General features: G+C 38.1%; 1 protein-coding gene across 3 annotated transcripts in view; it reads left to right on the forward strand.

Moving 5' to 3' along the window:
- Window positions 1-1,675: 1,675 nt before the first annotated feature.
- The window catches only part of IL31RA (interleukin 31 receptor A), a 63,178-nt gene continuing 47,385 nt past the window's right edge, over window positions 1,676-17,468 (forward strand). The window contains exons 1-2 of one of the 3 annotated variants that reach the window (XM_045060766.1): window positions 1,676-2,898; window positions 8,881-8,971. In XM_045060766.1, coding sequence (XP_044916701.1) covers window positions 8,914-8,971 — 58 coding nt within the window. In that variant the 5' untranslated portion in view covers window positions 1,676-2,898; window positions 8,881-8,913. The remainder of the gene's footprint in view (window positions 2,899-8,880; window positions 8,972-17,468) is intronic. The other 2 variants (XM_045060762.1, XM_019834303.3) reach the window with 2 other exon arrangements.

Consider the following 17,468-nt stretch of genomic DNA (forward strand, 5'->3'; position numbering starts at 1 on the left):
ATTTCGTACATCTTAGTGTTCCACTAAAAAGTCCCTTTCTCTTATTTTGGGGGTGGAATTAATGACTCCCTTTTGTCATTTTTTTGTAGCACTTTGTACACGCCTCTTTGGCAGCCCTTGCCATATTAGTTTATAGCATTGTGTTTACATGTCTCTTTTCCCCGCTTAAATTGTGAACTTAAAAAAATTGTTTTAAATGTTTATTTTTGAGAGAGAAAGCATGCACGTGCAAGCAGGGGGAGGGGCAGAGAGAGGGAGACATAATCCGAAGCAGGTTCCAGGCTCTGAGCTGTCAGCACAGAGCCCGATGCAGGACTCGAACTCAGGAATCATGAGATCATGATTCAAGTTGCTCTTCTCCACCAGTTCACATTAATCTTCTCTGTTGCACAGATGTTATTTGTGGTAATTCTGTTCTCTCTCTCTCTTTTAATGTTTAATATTTGTTATTTGAGAGAAAAAGCTAATGGTGGAGGAGCAGAGAGAGAATCCCAAATAGGCTCCATGCTATCAGTGCAGAGCCCAATGTGGGGCTCGAACTCATGAACCGTGAGATCATGACCTTAGCCAAAATCAAGGAGTCAGATGCTTAACCAACTGAGCCACCCAGGCACCCCTGTGGTGTTTATGACCTATAAAGTTGCTGAGAACACTAAATTATTGAATAAGACACCATTCTCTCTAGGCAAATAACAAGATTGAGTTCCTGCAAGCCTCTGGTTACAATTATTTCATTAGTTGATCAATATATAACCTTGTTTTATGTGTGTTTTGGCTTAAAGACACCTTATTTAATATATATAGTTGTGTAATCCATGCCTAAATGAAACTTAGCTAATATACATATTTTCTCTGTAAGGCACATCACTTCTTCCACTTGGGAACACTAGCCAGCACCTTAGACCTGTTCTCGAGGGCCATTTTAAACAGCAAAACCACCAACAAAAATGCAGAAAACATGGCTCTAAATAGATGATGAAAAGGATATTTGTATATAGTATGAGATTAAAGTGTCATCTTGTTTCACCACAGCTGGGAACGTGAACATCAGGTGACTGTTTTTGCCAATACACATGTTTGCAAATGACTGTGAAAACATCTAGAGTATTGATTTCGGGGGTACAAATTAAATTTTAGAGGGTGGATTTGCAAACATGGAATCCATGAATAATGAAGGTAGATTGTATCCACCTGGTGTCTCAAATCCCTGAGCCATTGTGTGATTCCACCACCCAATTCTTCGTCTTGGCACCTCTCTGAGGCATTTTTAGGTTCCAGCTTTTCTTATTTTTACCAATTCAGTTACCACTTGATTCACTTCTCATTTTCCCCAAACTGGCTGCCATCCTTTATTTCATGTGTTATTTTCTCTGCTCCCGTTTGTTTTGTGTTGTGTTTCTATACCTTTCCCATAATTTTTGTCGAGTTTGCTGAGAAAATACAGATGAATTAATCAACAAATTCTTACCCAGGATTTTATGTCATACCCAGCACTTTCAGTCAGGTGTTACACATATACTGGGTGTTTACTAAGTACTTGTTGAACAAATTAAAGAAGTGCTATTTTTTTAATGTTTATTTTTTAGAGAGAAAACAAGCAGGGGTGAGGGGCAGAGAGAGAGGAAGACATGGAATCTGAAGCAGGCTCCAGGCTCTGAGCTGTCAGTGCAAAGCCTGACATGGGGCTCGAACCCACAAGCTGTGAGATCATGACCTGAGCTGAAGTCAGACCCTCAACCAACAGAGCCCCCCAGGTGCCCCAAAGAAGTGCTATTTTTATGCATAAGTTTAGTGATGGTAAACAATAAATGGAGTTTTTAATATCTTATGTAGGTAAGGGACTACCCCTTTGTCTCCTTATTTCTGATAAATTCTTTGACTTAGGGAAACATTGCTTGAAGATGATGGGGAATGGGTTTAAAATAAAACAGGCTGGAAGGCATACTTTGTTTTAAAAATAAGTTTTCTTTCCCTTTGCATCATAATCTCTTCCTTAATCTGTTTACTTCCTTTACAGTTTTGTCAGTTGCAAAATAAGGTAAAATTATAGTGCTCACATGAATCCCAGAAATAATCTAATTTAAACTTTTGATTTGTAGAAAACTGAGGGTCAGGCTACCTTAGCTCAATTCTTTGCCCCACCACTAAGTTTGGACAAGTTTCTCAATTGTTTTGGCCTCAGTTTCCTCACCTGTAAAATGGAAATAAACATACTATCAATAATTTTAAGATTGTTGTGAAGATCAAAGGAGATAAAGTTCTTAGTACTGTGCCTGACAAGTGGTAAGATCTCCACATATAACTATCATAATAACCTGCTAAATAAGCAGCTTAGGTAAATAAGTGGTTTAGTTTGGGCTCCTGACTCTCAGTTTAACATGTTTTCTTTTAGATATAAATTAAAATTATAAACCTGTTTTCTGAGTTAGCTACTATTATTTTCTTCCCTTCATCTCTTTCATTTAAAGATGATCACATGATGCATATTTCTATTTCTCTTTTCTAGCTAAAGATATTCTCAGCATTTCACCCATTACCACATTTTTAATCACTTCCTGAAGAGAAAATTTAAAATTTAGTCATTCCTTTTAATTGTTTATGACACTTTCAGATGGTATTTTTCCTGTAAAGTTGAGTACTCTCACGGAAGCACATTTTTTTCCAGTTACAATAATGTACTTCACTTCCCAGCATAAATGGGTTAAGTGCCACACTGGCTTGGGCTTTGCTTAAAAGCAAAGAGAAAGCTCCCAGGCAACCAGAGAGGAAATAGTCAAACATCTCTATGTCGATAAATTCCAAATTCCACTCCCTGTCCTAACATGGCCTGTAGGGGACAGAGCACTTTTGATGGGGATCCTTTGAACCGGCAGGACATCTTCTGGATACCACAGAGAGGTGAGTGCCACGTTCAGAGTCTAATAACTCCAATCCTTGCAAATTGGGCCTCTTTTTCTATTATGTGAGGGTCTTTTTCTGCTTTCTTCAGTGAAACTATGGGTCAGAACCCAGCACATAAATTACTCCTTAGTTAGACTGCTCTTTGGTAATTACAGGGAATCTCATCTTTTGGCAGCTAATGTTTTAATGTTTGCTTATTTTTTGAGAGAGAGAAAGCAAGCTGGGGAAGGGCAGAGAGGGAGAGAGAGATCCCAAGCAGGCTCTATGCTTTCACTGCAGAGCTCTATGTGGGGCTCGAACTGACAAACTGTGAGATCATGACCTGAGCTGAAACCAAGAGTGGGACACTTAACTGACTGAGCCATCCAGGTGCCCCTTTTGGCAGTTAATGTTTTAAAATGCTGCAGCAGGGGTGGAAATCATGGGGGCCAGAGGTCAGGGGCTGGTGAAAGTATGTGAATATAATGGATTTATCTTTCTGAAACTCTAGGCTAGAGAAAATTAAACCTAGGAAGAAAGGTTCGAAGGAAGATTCTTTCGTGTATTGGTGTTTTGTGGCAGCAGGGTTGAGGGACAGTAAATCACTAATAGCTACTGTTTTTGGTGGAAAGAGTCTAAGCTTTGGAATAAGACAGTCATGGGTTTGAATCTCAGCGATGCCACTTATAAACTAAATGATTTTTGGACTGGTTACATAATATCACTGAGCCACAACTTCCATATCTATAAAGCAGAGATAATAATATCTTCTCCACAGGGATTTTTAGTAGACCAAGATATAATTTGTGTAATATAATTAGCACATTGGAGACTCTCACTATCATATCACAATTATGTTTTTGCCAATCTTGCTGCTAGCATCTCAAAATGTTCTTTGTATGAAGGCACCTTGAGTGGATTTATAGATTTTGAAACTGAATGTGGTATTTTGACAGCTTTTTCTTTTTACATTTAGATACAATGGCACATAACATTAGTTTTAGGTGTACAAAATAATGATGTATATTTGTATATATTGTGAAACGATCACCACAATAAGTCTAGTTAACAACCATTATTATACATAGTTAAGGAATTTGGTGGGACTGAATGAGGCTGGGCAGCTTGCTGCTTGCTTCCTCTCTCCCATCAGTAGAGTTCACGGGTTCTTAATTAAACCTGCAGCCAGAGTGCTGTCCCTAGAATTTATTCCTTCTTTTCCCATCCTTTAAAAACCCAATTCCATGCTATGCATGGTTTCTGATACAGAATGGATATCAACATACATTAAGTGAATGTATGAATAAATGAATGAATGAAAGTAGGACCAGCGCTGGGAAAACACATACATTTTTGTACAAGTGTATTCAGATGAAAGTTTGCATCTAGGATGCACCCTTGAGTGGGAACTTTTGAGTTGCCAAAGGACACCTTTGTGTGTGTGTGTGTGTCTACGTGTGTGTGTGTGTGTGTGTATAATGGAATGCTAGACAGTAAACCCCCACACACACTATTTCTTTTGCTTTGGTCATATGAGATAAGATGCAGTAAGGCAGAGATAATTTAACATGTTAGCATTTTTAGCAGAAACTGGCAGAGGAAGTATCTCCTCCTTTGTTTCTTGCTTCTTGTTCCCAGTCAGTGTGCATAGCCAGTAATAATTCCTTGGATTTGTTTCCAGTCCTTCTAAAAGTAGCTATTACTGTGTTTATACCTTTAAGGATAAGACACCACAGGTTACTTAAGTGGCATCACTATATGTTCTCAGAGTCCTTTAGTCCAACATGGAATATTCATAGTGTTGTTTGAGAATTCTGGGTCTCCATTAAATGCTGTATTCATCTGAGGTCCCATAATGAGATGTATATTTCTAGGAAGTGACCTTTTATTGAAGACAGTTGTTCAAAGATGCTGCATTTTAGAAGTTAGGGCTGATGACCAGGGAGTACAGGAAATGATTTGCTTTCCTCCAGAGCAAGGCATAATCTTTTTGAATTTTCTGTGGCCCAGAGTGTTGGTACACCTGGAATTGCTTAGATTTAGGAAGGCTAATTTACCTCATTTAAGACTTCAAGAGACTGATGTGGGTTTTTTTTTTAAATACAGATTTTCATGAAATTATTCTTGTGCCTAAATTCAGACAATAGCTTAGAAACGGTAGCCTAAAAAAAAATAATTTATGCATGTCTTCATGTAAGCACATGCTTTCAAGTAAGTTTTAAAAGAAAAGTTTCCAGAGCCTTAGGAATCTATCTTTACCGCCTACCGGTTCTGATGAAGGTGATATGTGATACCAATCACACCCTCCTCCTGAACTGTCAAAGTTCTCTCCAATTTGCCAGGAAATGTGCTAAAACAGCAGAGCACAAAGTCCTCCCCTACATAGTAGATCCATTCGCCATGGGGAGATAGCACAGCTAACAGTCACCACCTTCTCTGTCATTGAAACTAAAGCTTTTGTTACCTGCATGTTCATGAGGACCACTGTGTTTGATCTGTTGGACACCACAAAGTGCTCTGGGTTTTTAGGAAGCAGTATCACACTATTGACAGTGATATCTGTCCCTGTAGTACTGCCTAGAGATTTAAAGGTATTTGAACATTATGTGGTCTTCATATCTTTGCAGTGCCATCATTGGTGCAGGATGCACCAATAATGTCATCTTGTGTAAAAGTTGTTTCACTAACAAAGGAAGAATAGCCATGAAATTCCTTCAGGGTTTTCCCAGATTTTAACATTAAAAAAATCTTTTTTAAATGTTTAATTTTGAGAGAGAGCACGAGTGGGGGAAGGGCAGAGAGAGAGGGAGACACAGAATCTGAAGCAGGTTCCAGGTTCTGAGCTGTCAGCACAGAGCCCAGTGCAGGGCTCGAACCCATGAACCATGAGATCATGACCTGAGCCGAAGCTGGACGCTTAACTGAGCCACCCAGGTGCTACATCCCAGATTTTAAACCAGGAATTCTAATTGGTCAAAAGAGGCACTAAGGATATGACACCTATGATAAGAAGAGTTTAGACAGGTGACACCTGTACTGTGTGCCCAAAGAAGGAGAGGATAGTCTTTGTAATGACTCACATCCCTTGTTCAGGGTCTCCTCCTCTAAATCATTCATCAGAGAAGTATTCACAGAATCACAGCAATGGTGGAGATTTGTAGTTTTGAGTTTTCTTTCATCAAGATTGTGGTTAGGTCTAGCAGTTGCCTTTTTTGGAGTATACCACTGCAGTACCAGGAAGTTTCATCATTTCCTCCAGGAGATAGTACTCTATCAACTTCTACCTTTTTTAACCGTCAATGTTTTAAGGTCTGAGGTGAGCGCTCCTTTTTGTTCTCAAAGTCTCCTTCCATTTAAGATATAATTAGTCAAGTAGTTTCCTGCAACTAAATGACAATGATGGTTTTCCAGGTCCACCTGAGGTTACACCCAGATTTTTCTTGGCTGGAGTTTAGAGTGTACTCAAGCTCTTCAACTGCATATTTACCCACTGGTTTACTCTCACAGATAACTACGATGGCTTTGTACACAGATTTTGCTACTTGAACTCCCAACTGAACTTATTTCTAAGTCCCTGGGAGGCACCTCACATTTGTTCATATCTACTACCCACAAGTAATCTCTTTGTGGTGGTCCTCTGGTATTGGAGAGAATGTGGAAAAGGCACTGGAGGATAGGCAAATGGTAGAATGAGGGGCACTCACCATATTGCACCAATTGTTGGCTTTCTGCAGTCATTAGAGTCAAATGAGTCATTGGCTCATTTCTCTCTTTAGATGCTCTGCTCTCATTGCACTATTAGAATTACAGCACTTACCATGTGGTATTTGCTATTACTATCCATGATTCTGTCTCTGCAAGTAGATCTATGGTTCTCAATTCTTTTTTTCTTCTCAGACCCATTTGGAGGGATATGATTTGGAGCCATCAGTAATAGTAGCTCACTCTGGACTGTGGCATCCTCTCCACCCTCTGACTCCCTTTCCTTGTTAAAAAAAAAAAAAATCACTGAACTAGGGACACCTGGGTGGCTCAGTTGGTTAAGCATCCAACTTCGGCTCAGATCTTGATTTTGCATTTCACAAGTTTGAGCCCCACATCCGGCTCTGTGCTGACAGCTCAAATCCTGGAACCTGCTTCGGCTTCTGTGTCTTTGTCTCTCTCTCTGCCCCTCCACTCATGTTCTTTGTCTCTGTCTCTCTCAGAAATAAACATTAAAAAAAAGCCACTGAACTAGAGTGAAATTGGGGGCAGGATGATCTTTTATTCCAAGCATCTGATGTGTGTCTGGGACATTGATGAATGAACAACACAATGCCAGAGGCCACCAGCTGATTCAAGGGAGAGTCAGAGCTAGAACGCAGGCAGTGTCAACTTCTAGAATGCTCCTCTCTTCAACTACTGCAGTTTTTCTATCTTTGTCTCTGAGCATGATTTAGTACTGTTGATTTTTTTCAGAAAGGGTCTTTTTAAATTCACAAATAATAGATGGGTCTTTTTAAATTCACAAATAAATTCTCATTCCCATTAAAAACATTCCCATTGTTTTTAAAATATTCAACAGTTAACATTGATGAGATTTTAAAAACATAAAACCCCATGTTAGAATAACAATTTTAGCTTTAATATCTATAATTATTCATTTACTCAATTACTGAGAATTTGAGCTTTAATACAGTTTTCATGGTTGGGCCTCCCTCCATTTCCAGAATGCTTTTAGATCTAATATAAAGGTGTGACTTCTAGCTAAGAGATGGAGAAAATTAAGACAATGTTCTGAATAATTAGGCACTAAAAATGCCATTAGTATTACATTTAATTTTAAAGAACACATTTATTCTTTATTTAAAAATTGTAAAATTTCTCTTTGTTTTGTGCTCATTAAATCAAAACATTTATTTCCTGAGAGAATAGCTACTGCTGTTGAGTAACATGTGTTTACTATTTGCTATTGTGGAACCAGCAAACATTGTTTCCTGATGGTATTTTTATTATTATAGACCCAGATTCTTTCTGCTTTATTGCCATAGGCATTTTCAATTAGTAAGATATTTCAATTGATTCGCGTAAGAGAAAATCTTATTCCTTGTGGTTTTCTCCAGAAATGATGCTTGTGAACTTTTCTCAAATGATTTGTTGAGAACTCCTTTTTTTTCTTATAATCTGTCAAATGAAAATGTGGCATCCTTTATCTCTTCCTGAAATGAGTTCTTGCTTTTACATTTGCTTGACCCTTAGATTATTCCACCATCTCACGTGGGATGAGATAAGAAGGAAGCAGCCTTTTTGTCCTAATCAATTCCATTACCAGTATTGTATGCCTACCATGCCTACCTTAAGTAGGTACTTAGGTAGTTAGGCTTCAAAGAGAAATAAGAGAAGCTTCACTATTCAAAAGCACTATGTAGAGAAGCCAACAGGTAAACTGTTAAACACCAATCTGTGTGACACATGCTAAGGTATAAGTGGCATGGAGAAGAGTTGGTGTCCAGGGAGGAAATGGCTAGCCAACTCCATCTGAGGCTTCAGGGAGGTGTTCAGGGAAGGTTAGCCTTGAGATGAGTCTGGAAGGTGGGATTAGTTTGCCAAAAATGAGGCTAAAAGGACATTGTAGGAAGAAGGAACCACATGAACAAAGCGTGGGGATGTAAAATACCATGACAATTTGGGGAAATTGTAAGTTGTTCTATTTGGCTGCTGTGTTTAGGGCCTGAGGCAGACACCAGATGATGGTCTCAGATCTATACAACCGAGAGTACTTACTTCTGGAGTATATTTTTCGTAGCTGGTGTACTTTTCACATTACATAGTAGAATGAATTATGGACAAATTAAATGTTGACTGGGGTTGATGCAGTAACTATGAAAGGATCTATATGATGATGGCCAAAAATATAGTAAGATGAAAAAAAGATTCTGCCTGAAACCCCCCAGAATCTGTCATTGGAAATGGAGTTGTTTAAGAGATAGGAAACTAACTTTTGACTGATGACGTTTTCAGTTCTCTCCTCAGCCTGCCTGCATTGACTTGGGGATGATGTGGGCCCATGCACTGTGGACACTCCTCCTACTCTGCAAGTTCAGCCTGGCAGGTAGGTTGACCTGTGCCCTTTTATGGACTGTGTAGTTATTTTTAACTTCTTTGGATAAGAACTGTTAATTTGAGTGCAAATGGCCTCCTGGACCATGAGCGCATGTGGGTGAACAAGGGATTCGTGACCTCCCTGAATTTGTGTGGGTGGGTGTGTAGATGTTGATGTACACATATGTGTGTGCAAATTTGGCAAGATAGCCTATCACATTTTCAAAGGGAGATAAGACCTCCCAAAAGGCCAACGTCCAGTGTTTTAGAGTGGTAGTAAATTCTTGTATGAATAGTTTTTGTGTGAGGAGCAGTGGTTGCATATAAACACACACAAAAATAAAAAAATATATTTTCACAGTATTTTCAGTAATTTCCAAGGATATAAAGGGAAATGATGAAATACCGCATTTTTACAAGGGCCCATCTCAAGACTATGTGCCCGATATTCATAAACTACCTTGCAGATGTAATATCCGTTAGTTTGATTGCATCTTATGTTAAACAAATTAAGACCAGAGAGGAAAAGTGGGGATTGGGTACTGGGAACATAGAGAAGGCATCATGTCATGTACCGCTTTGCTAGGGCTGTCATAGCTACAAACTGGGTGGCTTAAATGACAAAATTTTTTTTTTCTTATAGTTTTGTAGGCTAAAAGTCCAAGATCAAGGTGCCTGTAGGGTTGATGTCCTGACACCTCTCTCCTTGGGGCATAAATGGCATTCTTCTTGGTGCCTCTTCATATGGTCATCCCTCTTGTTTGTCCTAATTTCCTTTTCTTATAAGTACACCAGTTGGATTGGATTAAGGCCTACCCTAATGGCCTCCTGTTAACTAATAGCTCCTTAAGGCCCTGTCTACAAATACAGTCACTTTCTGAGGTACTGGGGGTTAGGCTTCAACATATGAATTTAGGCATATACAATAAATACCGTCACACGTAGTAATTGGAGGTGACCAAGAGGCAGATAATGTCTTCCAGGCCTCTCTTTTGCCATGGCCTGCCTTGTTGCCCCCTAGGGTATTCCCGTGGTACTTAGGAGTTTATTATAGACAATATAGACACATAGGCCTTTATCTCTCTGTGTCATCTAACCTCTTTTGGCCCATTCAGAAACCAAAAATTGGTCCCAGTTACCCAATTTACAGTTCAAATTATGTGCATCATGGCTCCTATCAACTCACCCTTCCCCTCAACGTACCTTTTTCTGTCTCCTATCTGTGGCTTCTTCTCTTATTACCTTTTACTTGTACCATGTCTTATGTAACTGGCTCCAGTTCCCACCAGACTTCCCTTCTACACTATCCTTCCTTTGATCTCTGATCAGCCCTGCCTTTCTTCTATTACCAGACACTTTTCAAAACACTAACTTTGGGGGCACCTGGGTGGCTCAGTCAGTTAAGCGGCTGACTTTGGCTCAGGTCATGATCTCGTGGTCTGTGAGTTCGAGCCCCGCTTCGGGCTCTGTGCTGACAGCTCAGAGCCTGGAGCCTGTTTCAGATTCTGTGTCTCCATCTCTCTGACCCTCCCCTGTTCATGCTCTGTTTCTCCCTGTCTCAAAAATAAATAAAACATTAAAAAAAAATTAAAAAAAACCTAACTTTGCAACAGCACCTAAGTGATATAAGCATATAGGAAAGAAGGGAGATCGGGAACATTTTAATTTTGAAAAATGTTCTTTTTGCATGTGGACAGTTCTCTGATAAGCAAGAATATTCCCCTTAGAGGAAGTTAATGAATATTTCCCTTTTTATACACATAGGGAAAATAGTTATTTTGAGAAATAGGAATATAGTTGTGGATTGTTTTTGAAGGTGTGGGGCAAGGATAGATATGTACCAATGGTAAATCTAGCTTTCAGATGTCCATTTTTAAAAAATAAAAATTCTGTTTTTGAATAATTTAGATTTATAGGAAGCTTGTGAAGATAGTGCAGAGAGCTCTTACATAACCCTCATCCAGCTATCCCCATTATTAATATCTTATTATACCATAGTACATTTGCCAAAACTCAGAAACCGATACTGACACATTAGTACTGACTAAATTCCAGACTTTATTTAGATTTCACTAGTTTTTTTTATTAATGTTTTCTCTCTGTTCCAGGATTGAATTTAGGGTACCATATTGCATTGCATTGTCACAACTCCCTAGTCTCTTCTGGTCTGTGACAGTTTGTTAGTCTTTCCTGGTTTCTCAAGGTCTTAACACTCTTGAGTACTTGCCAGTACTCCTGGGTTTTGTAATAAGTACAAGGGAGGTGAAGTGCCCTTGTTATTCTATCACAGGTTGTGGCAGCCTTCAGATGAAGAGTTGATATTCTAATTAGAGATCATGAATAAGACCTAAAATCAGCATCCTGTTTGCCAAGATGTGGAAACGGGAGGATGATAGATGTATAGGCTCTGTGAATCATGGTGGTTCCATTACATAAAGTAAAAGCAGTTGACATGTGCAGGGTCACACCAGATAACTGAGGCTGGAAATGTAAGTAAAGCAAGCAAGTAAAAGTGAAGCCTAATATTGTTTGTTGATTTGGTTCCTTCTTCTTCCAGTTCTTTCCAGCCTCCTATTTGTGATAAAACAAATCTCAAATGACCTAAAATACATAGATAGAATGTTATGAGGATATATGAAAAGAGGAGAGAAAACTACTGATAAAATGAGTTCTACTCCCAAGTCTTAGAATCCTGGATTTTCACAGCAGACCATTTTTTTACATTAGTCAGGGAAATTGTTTATGCTGCAAAAATAAACAAGCTTCAAATCTTAGTATTCAAAACAGCAAACTGTGTATGTCCATCAGAGGTAAGTAGGATCCCAGGGTGATGAAGGCTCTACCATCCTAAGACACTGTCATATCAGTGTGGATTTTCAGTGTGTGCAGGAACAGAGGAAGGAGAGAAAGGACAATTGTACACCAAAACTTAAATGCTCCTCTCAGGTCATTGGCCACAGCAAGTCATGTGGCCATGGCTAATTTCAAGGGAGCAAGAAAATAAAATCTTACCATAAGTCCAAGAAGGGGAGATATTGATGAACACTGAAGATACTAGTGAACTTATATTTTATTCATCACAAATCTCTTCTCTAATACTAGAGTAGGGGATCAGAATACTCCATTCCAAAATATGCCATTGGGATTATTTTGATGTGGAGGTAGATGAGAATCAACAAATGCAGTAATGAAGCCTACTCCATTAGTTTCCCACATGTATTTACCTTCCTGCAGTTTGCTACCCTTGAAAACCTAAATTCCTTTTCCTTTGTCTGGTCTCTTCACAAATTTATTGTATTTTTAAGATACTATGTGAGCTCAAGATTTAACCACCTTTTTGAGTTATTCTTCACTGAGGTTTATCCTGCATCATGTGTACTGCATATGTTAATAACTGTTTTCTCTTTCTTTTTTTTTTTTAACGTTTATTTATTTTTGAGACAGAGAGAGACAGAGAATGAACGGGGGAGGGTCAGAGAGAGAGGGAGACACAGAATCTGAAACAGGCTCCAGGCTCTGAGCGGTCAGCACAGAGCCCGACGCGGGGCTCGAACTCACGGACCGTGAGATCATGACCTGAGCCGAAGTCAGACGCTTAACCGACCAAGCCATCCAGGAGCCCCAACTGTTTTCTCTTTTAATCTGTCTTTTGTTAGTCTCATTTTATAAGAACCCAGCTGCAGAACATAGGAGGGTAGGAGGAACAGGATTTTTTCTTCTCATATACCAATATTTATATAAGAATATTGCTTTCTTGCCATATTTCAAGCAGTAAGGACAAGACAAATGTAGCTCCTTTAAAAAGCTCACATGGAATGGAAAATCATTTTTAAAACCACTTTCTACTTTCCTGATACCTGGGGAACCAAATGGTTCTGGTGATGGGAACAAGCTGTTTGACTCCCCTTTTGACCCATGCCTTTTATATATATTAATTAAAGCTTCTGAAGGAATGAAGGAGAGGTATTCAAAGATGACCAGGAAAGTAAAGATATTGAGTTTTGACATGGTTGGTTTTGAATCATAAGGACTTATTCCTACATGAGATTTTGTGGCTGGCTTTGGATTCAGCCAGTGCAAGGCAAAGTAAGAATGAGAAGGAAATAAAATAGGACTATAAGAAGCCAAAATGAGACTAGCACAAGACCAAAGAATATCCTGGGGATACAGAGAAAAACTTGTTTCCTTGTTCTCCAGCAAAGGCTCAACTTTGAAATCCTGCTAAAAGTGAGTGTAATGGGTGTAAGTGAAATGGAGGGTGAAGGGCAAGCTAATATTTAATGAATATTTCAAGCAAACTTGTCCAAAGAATTGAAGACCGACCCACATGTATACACAAATGCACACATGTGTATCCTGCCATCATCTCTGAGTCACGGAGGCAGAGCGAATTGGTCAGTGTGAAAGTTGTTCCTCTCGGGATATTATGGGATGACCTTTGGTTCACTGCCTCATAGGCTTTTGCTTGTTTCCACTGACAGTTGTGAATCTGTTTGTATTCTGATTGCTCACCCAAGAAATTCTCCATGGAGGTTTTCAAGCTGCGTGGACTCTTAGAAGAATGTGTTACTGGTCTAGCTTCTAATTTCCATTTACCATGAAGCAGTTGGTTCAGGTCTAGTTATGCTGGTCTTTTTAAGCCCTTGGACTTGGAGATCACCATCTTTGTCATGGTTTTCAGCATGAAAATAGTAAAGATGGAAAATCTTTTCTAGATTAAGTTTTATGTTAATTCCAATGTAATTAGCATACAGTGTTAAATTAGTTTCAGGTGTACAATATAGTGATTCAACAATTCCATACATCACCTGGTATTCATCAAAACAAATGAACTCCTTAATCCTCTTCACCTATTTCACCCATCCCCCACCTCACCTCCCTTCTGGTAATCATCAGTTTGTTCTCTAAGGGTCTATTTCTTTGTATCTCTCTCTCTCTCTCTTTTCCCTTTGCTTGTTTGTTTTGTTCTTCAAATTCCACATATGAATGAGATCATATTGTATTTGTCTTTCTCTGATTGATTTATTTTGCTTAACATTATACTCTCTAGCTCCATCCATATTGTTGCAAATGGTAAGATTTCATTGTTTTTTATGGCTGAATATTATTCCATTATCTATCCTATTATATCTGTATCTGTATATATCTATATATACATATATATCTATATATATAGTGGAATATTTATATATATATATTTATATATATATATAATTCATCTTCTTTATTCATTCATCTATCGATGGACATTTGGGCTGCTTTCACATCTTGGCTATTGTAAATAATGCTGCTATAAACATAGGGATGTATGTGTCCTTTTCAATTAGTGTTGTTATATTTTTTGGGTAAATACCAAGTAGTATGATTACTGGATTGTAGTATAGTTCGGTTTTTAACTTTTTGAAGAACCTCCATACTGTTTTCTACACTGGCTGCACCAGTTTGCATTCCCACCAATGGTGTAAGAAAGTTCCATTTTCTCTACATCCTCCCCAGCACCTGTTGTTTCTTGTGCTGTTGATTTTTAGCCATTCTGATGTGTGTGATGATGAGTGAAGTTGAGGAACATTTTGTGTGTTGGCTAGCCATTTAGATGTCTTCTTTGGAGAAATATCTGTTCATGTCTTCTGACCATTTTTTAGTTTAATTATTTGGGTTTTGGTTGTTGAGTTTTATAAGTTCTTTATATATTTTGGGTACTAACCCTTTATCAGAAATGTCATTTGCAAATATCTTCTCCCATTCAGTGGGTTGTCTTGAGTTTTGTTGATTGTTTTCTTCACTGGGAAGAAGCTTTTTATTTTGATGCAGTTCCCATAGTTATTTTTGCTTTTATTTCCCTTCAGGAGATATATCTAGAAAAATGTTGCTACAGCTGATGTCAAAGAAATTATTGCCTGTGCTCTCTTCTAGGATTTTTATGATTTCAAGTGTCACATTTAGGTCTTTAATCCATTTTTTAAAAGTTTATTTACTTGTTTTTAGAGAGAGAGAGAGAGCATGAGTGAGCGAGCACAAGTTGGGGAGATGCAGATAGAAGGAGAGACAGAATTCCAAGCAGGCTCCACACCTTCAGTACAGAGCCTGATGTGGGGCTCAAATTCACAAACTGTGTGATCATGACCTGAGTTGAGATCAAGAGTCAGATGCTTAAATGATTGTGCCACCCAGGCGCCCCGGTCTTTAATCCATTTTTTAAAGTTTATTTATTTATTTTGAAAGAAGGAAAGCACAAGCAGGAGAGGACCAGAAAGAAAAGGAGAGAGAATCCCAAGCAGGCTCCACATTATCAGTGCAGAGCCTGACTCAGGGTTCGAACTTATGAATTGTGAGATAAACCTGAGCCAAAATCAAGGTTGGATGCTGAACCACCCAGGTGCCCCTAACCACTTTGAATTTTTTTGTGTGTGTATGGTGTAAGAAGGTGGTCCAGTTTCATTCTTTTGCACGTTGCTGTCCAGTGTTCCCAGCACCATTTATTGAAGAGGCTGTCTTTTTTCTACTGGATATTCATTTCTGCTTCATCAAGGAATAATTGACCATATAATTGTGGGTTTATTTCTGGGTTTTCTTTTCTGTTTTGTTAATCTATATGTCTTTTTTTGTGTCAGTACCATACTGTTTTGATTACTGCAACTTTGTAATGTAACTTGTGGTCTGATATTGTGATGCCTCCTGCTTTGCTTTTCTTTTTCAAGATTGCTTTGGCTGTTTGTTTGTTTGTTTTTGTGGTTCCATATAAATTCTAGGATTATTTGTTCTAGTTCTGTGAAAAAATTTGTTGGTATTTTGATAGGGATTGCATTAAATGTGTAGATTGCTTTGGGTGCTATAGACATTTTAACAATATTTGTTCTTTGATCCACAAGTATTGAATATCTTTCTGCTTCTTTGTGTCATCTTCAATTTCTTTCATCATTGTTTTATAGCTTTCAGAGTTCAGGTCTTTCACCCCTTTGGTTAAGTTTATTATTAGGTACTTTATTATTTTTTTGAGCACTGGTTAATAGGGTTGCTTTCTTACTCTGTTAATCTGTTGGTTCATTATTTAGTATATAGAAATGTAACAAATTTTATATGTTGATTTTGTATCCTAAGTGTTTACTATCAATTCTAGTAGATTTTGGTGGAGTCTTGAGGGTTTTCTGTGTGATGTCATCTGCAAATGTGAAAGTTTTACTTCTTCCTTACCAATATGGATGCCTTTTATTTCTTTTTGTTGTCTGATTGCTGTGGCTAGGACTTTTGGCACTGTGATGAATAGAAGTGGTTAGAGTGGACATTCTTATCTTGTTCCTGATGTTAGGGAAAAGCTCTCATTTCTTCCCCTTGAGTATGATGTTAGCTGTGGGTTTTTCATATATGGCTCTTATTAAGTTGAACTATGTTCCCTCTAGATCTACTCTGTTGAAGATTTCTATCATTAATGGGTGTTGTATTTTGTCAAATGCTTTTTTGCATCTACTGAAATAATCATATGGTTTTTATCCTTTCTCTTAATGATCTGATGTATCACATTGATTGATTTACAAATGTTGAACCACCTTTGCAAACCAGGAATCTCACTGTATCATGATGAATGACTTTTTAAAAATTTATCATTGGATTCAGTTTACTGGTACTTTGTTGAGGTTTTTTGCATCTATGTTCATCAGAGGTACTGGCCTATATACTTCTCTTTTTTTTGGTGCAGTCTTGAACTGGTTTTGGTATCTGGGTAATGCTGGCTTCATAGAATGAATTTGGAAGTTTCCTTCCTCTTCTGTTTTTTGGAATAGTTTGAGAAGAATGGGTGTTAACTATTTTATTTTACTTTATTTTATTTTATTTATTATTTTAGAGAAAGAGAGCATGAGTTGGGGGCAGGAAGGGGGGGGAGAGAGAGAGAGAGAGAGAGAGAGAGAGAGAATGAATGAATGAATGAATGAATGAATATGAATCTCAAGCAGGCTTCCTGACCTTGATGCAAGTCACCATTGTATGAACCATGAAATCATGACCTCATGACCTGAGCTGAAATTGAGTGGGATGCTTAACTCCACTGAGTCACCTCAGGCGCCTCTGTTGGGAGTGTTTTGATTACTGATTCAAGTTCCTTTCTAGTAATGGATCTGTTCAAAGTTTCTATTTCTCCCTGTTTCAGTTTTGGTAGGTTATATATTTCTAGTAATTTATCCATTTCTTCTAGGTTGTCCAGTTTCTTGGCATATAATTTTTTGTAACATTCTCTTACAGTTGTTTGTATTTCTGTAGTGTTGGTTGTTATTTCTCCTCTTTCATTTTTGATTTTGTTTATTTGAGTTCTCTCTCTCATGAGTTTTTTTTTTTTTGATGACCTAGAGGCTTATCAATTTTATTGATTTTTTTCAAAGAACCAACTCCTGCTCATTGATCTGTTCTATTATTTTTTGTAGTTTCTGTAACATTTATTTCTGCTCTAATCTTTATTATTTCCTTCCTTCTGCTGGTTTTAAGTTTTGTTTGTTGTTTTTTTCTAACTCCTTTAC

Source organism: Felis catus, chromosome A1 (genome assembly GCF_018350175.1).
Source record: "Felis catus isolate Fca126 chromosome A1, F.catus_Fca126_mat1.0, whole genome shotgun sequence".
Taxonomy (NCBI): Eukaryota; Metazoa; Chordata; class Mammalia; order Carnivora; family Felidae; genus Felis; species Felis catus.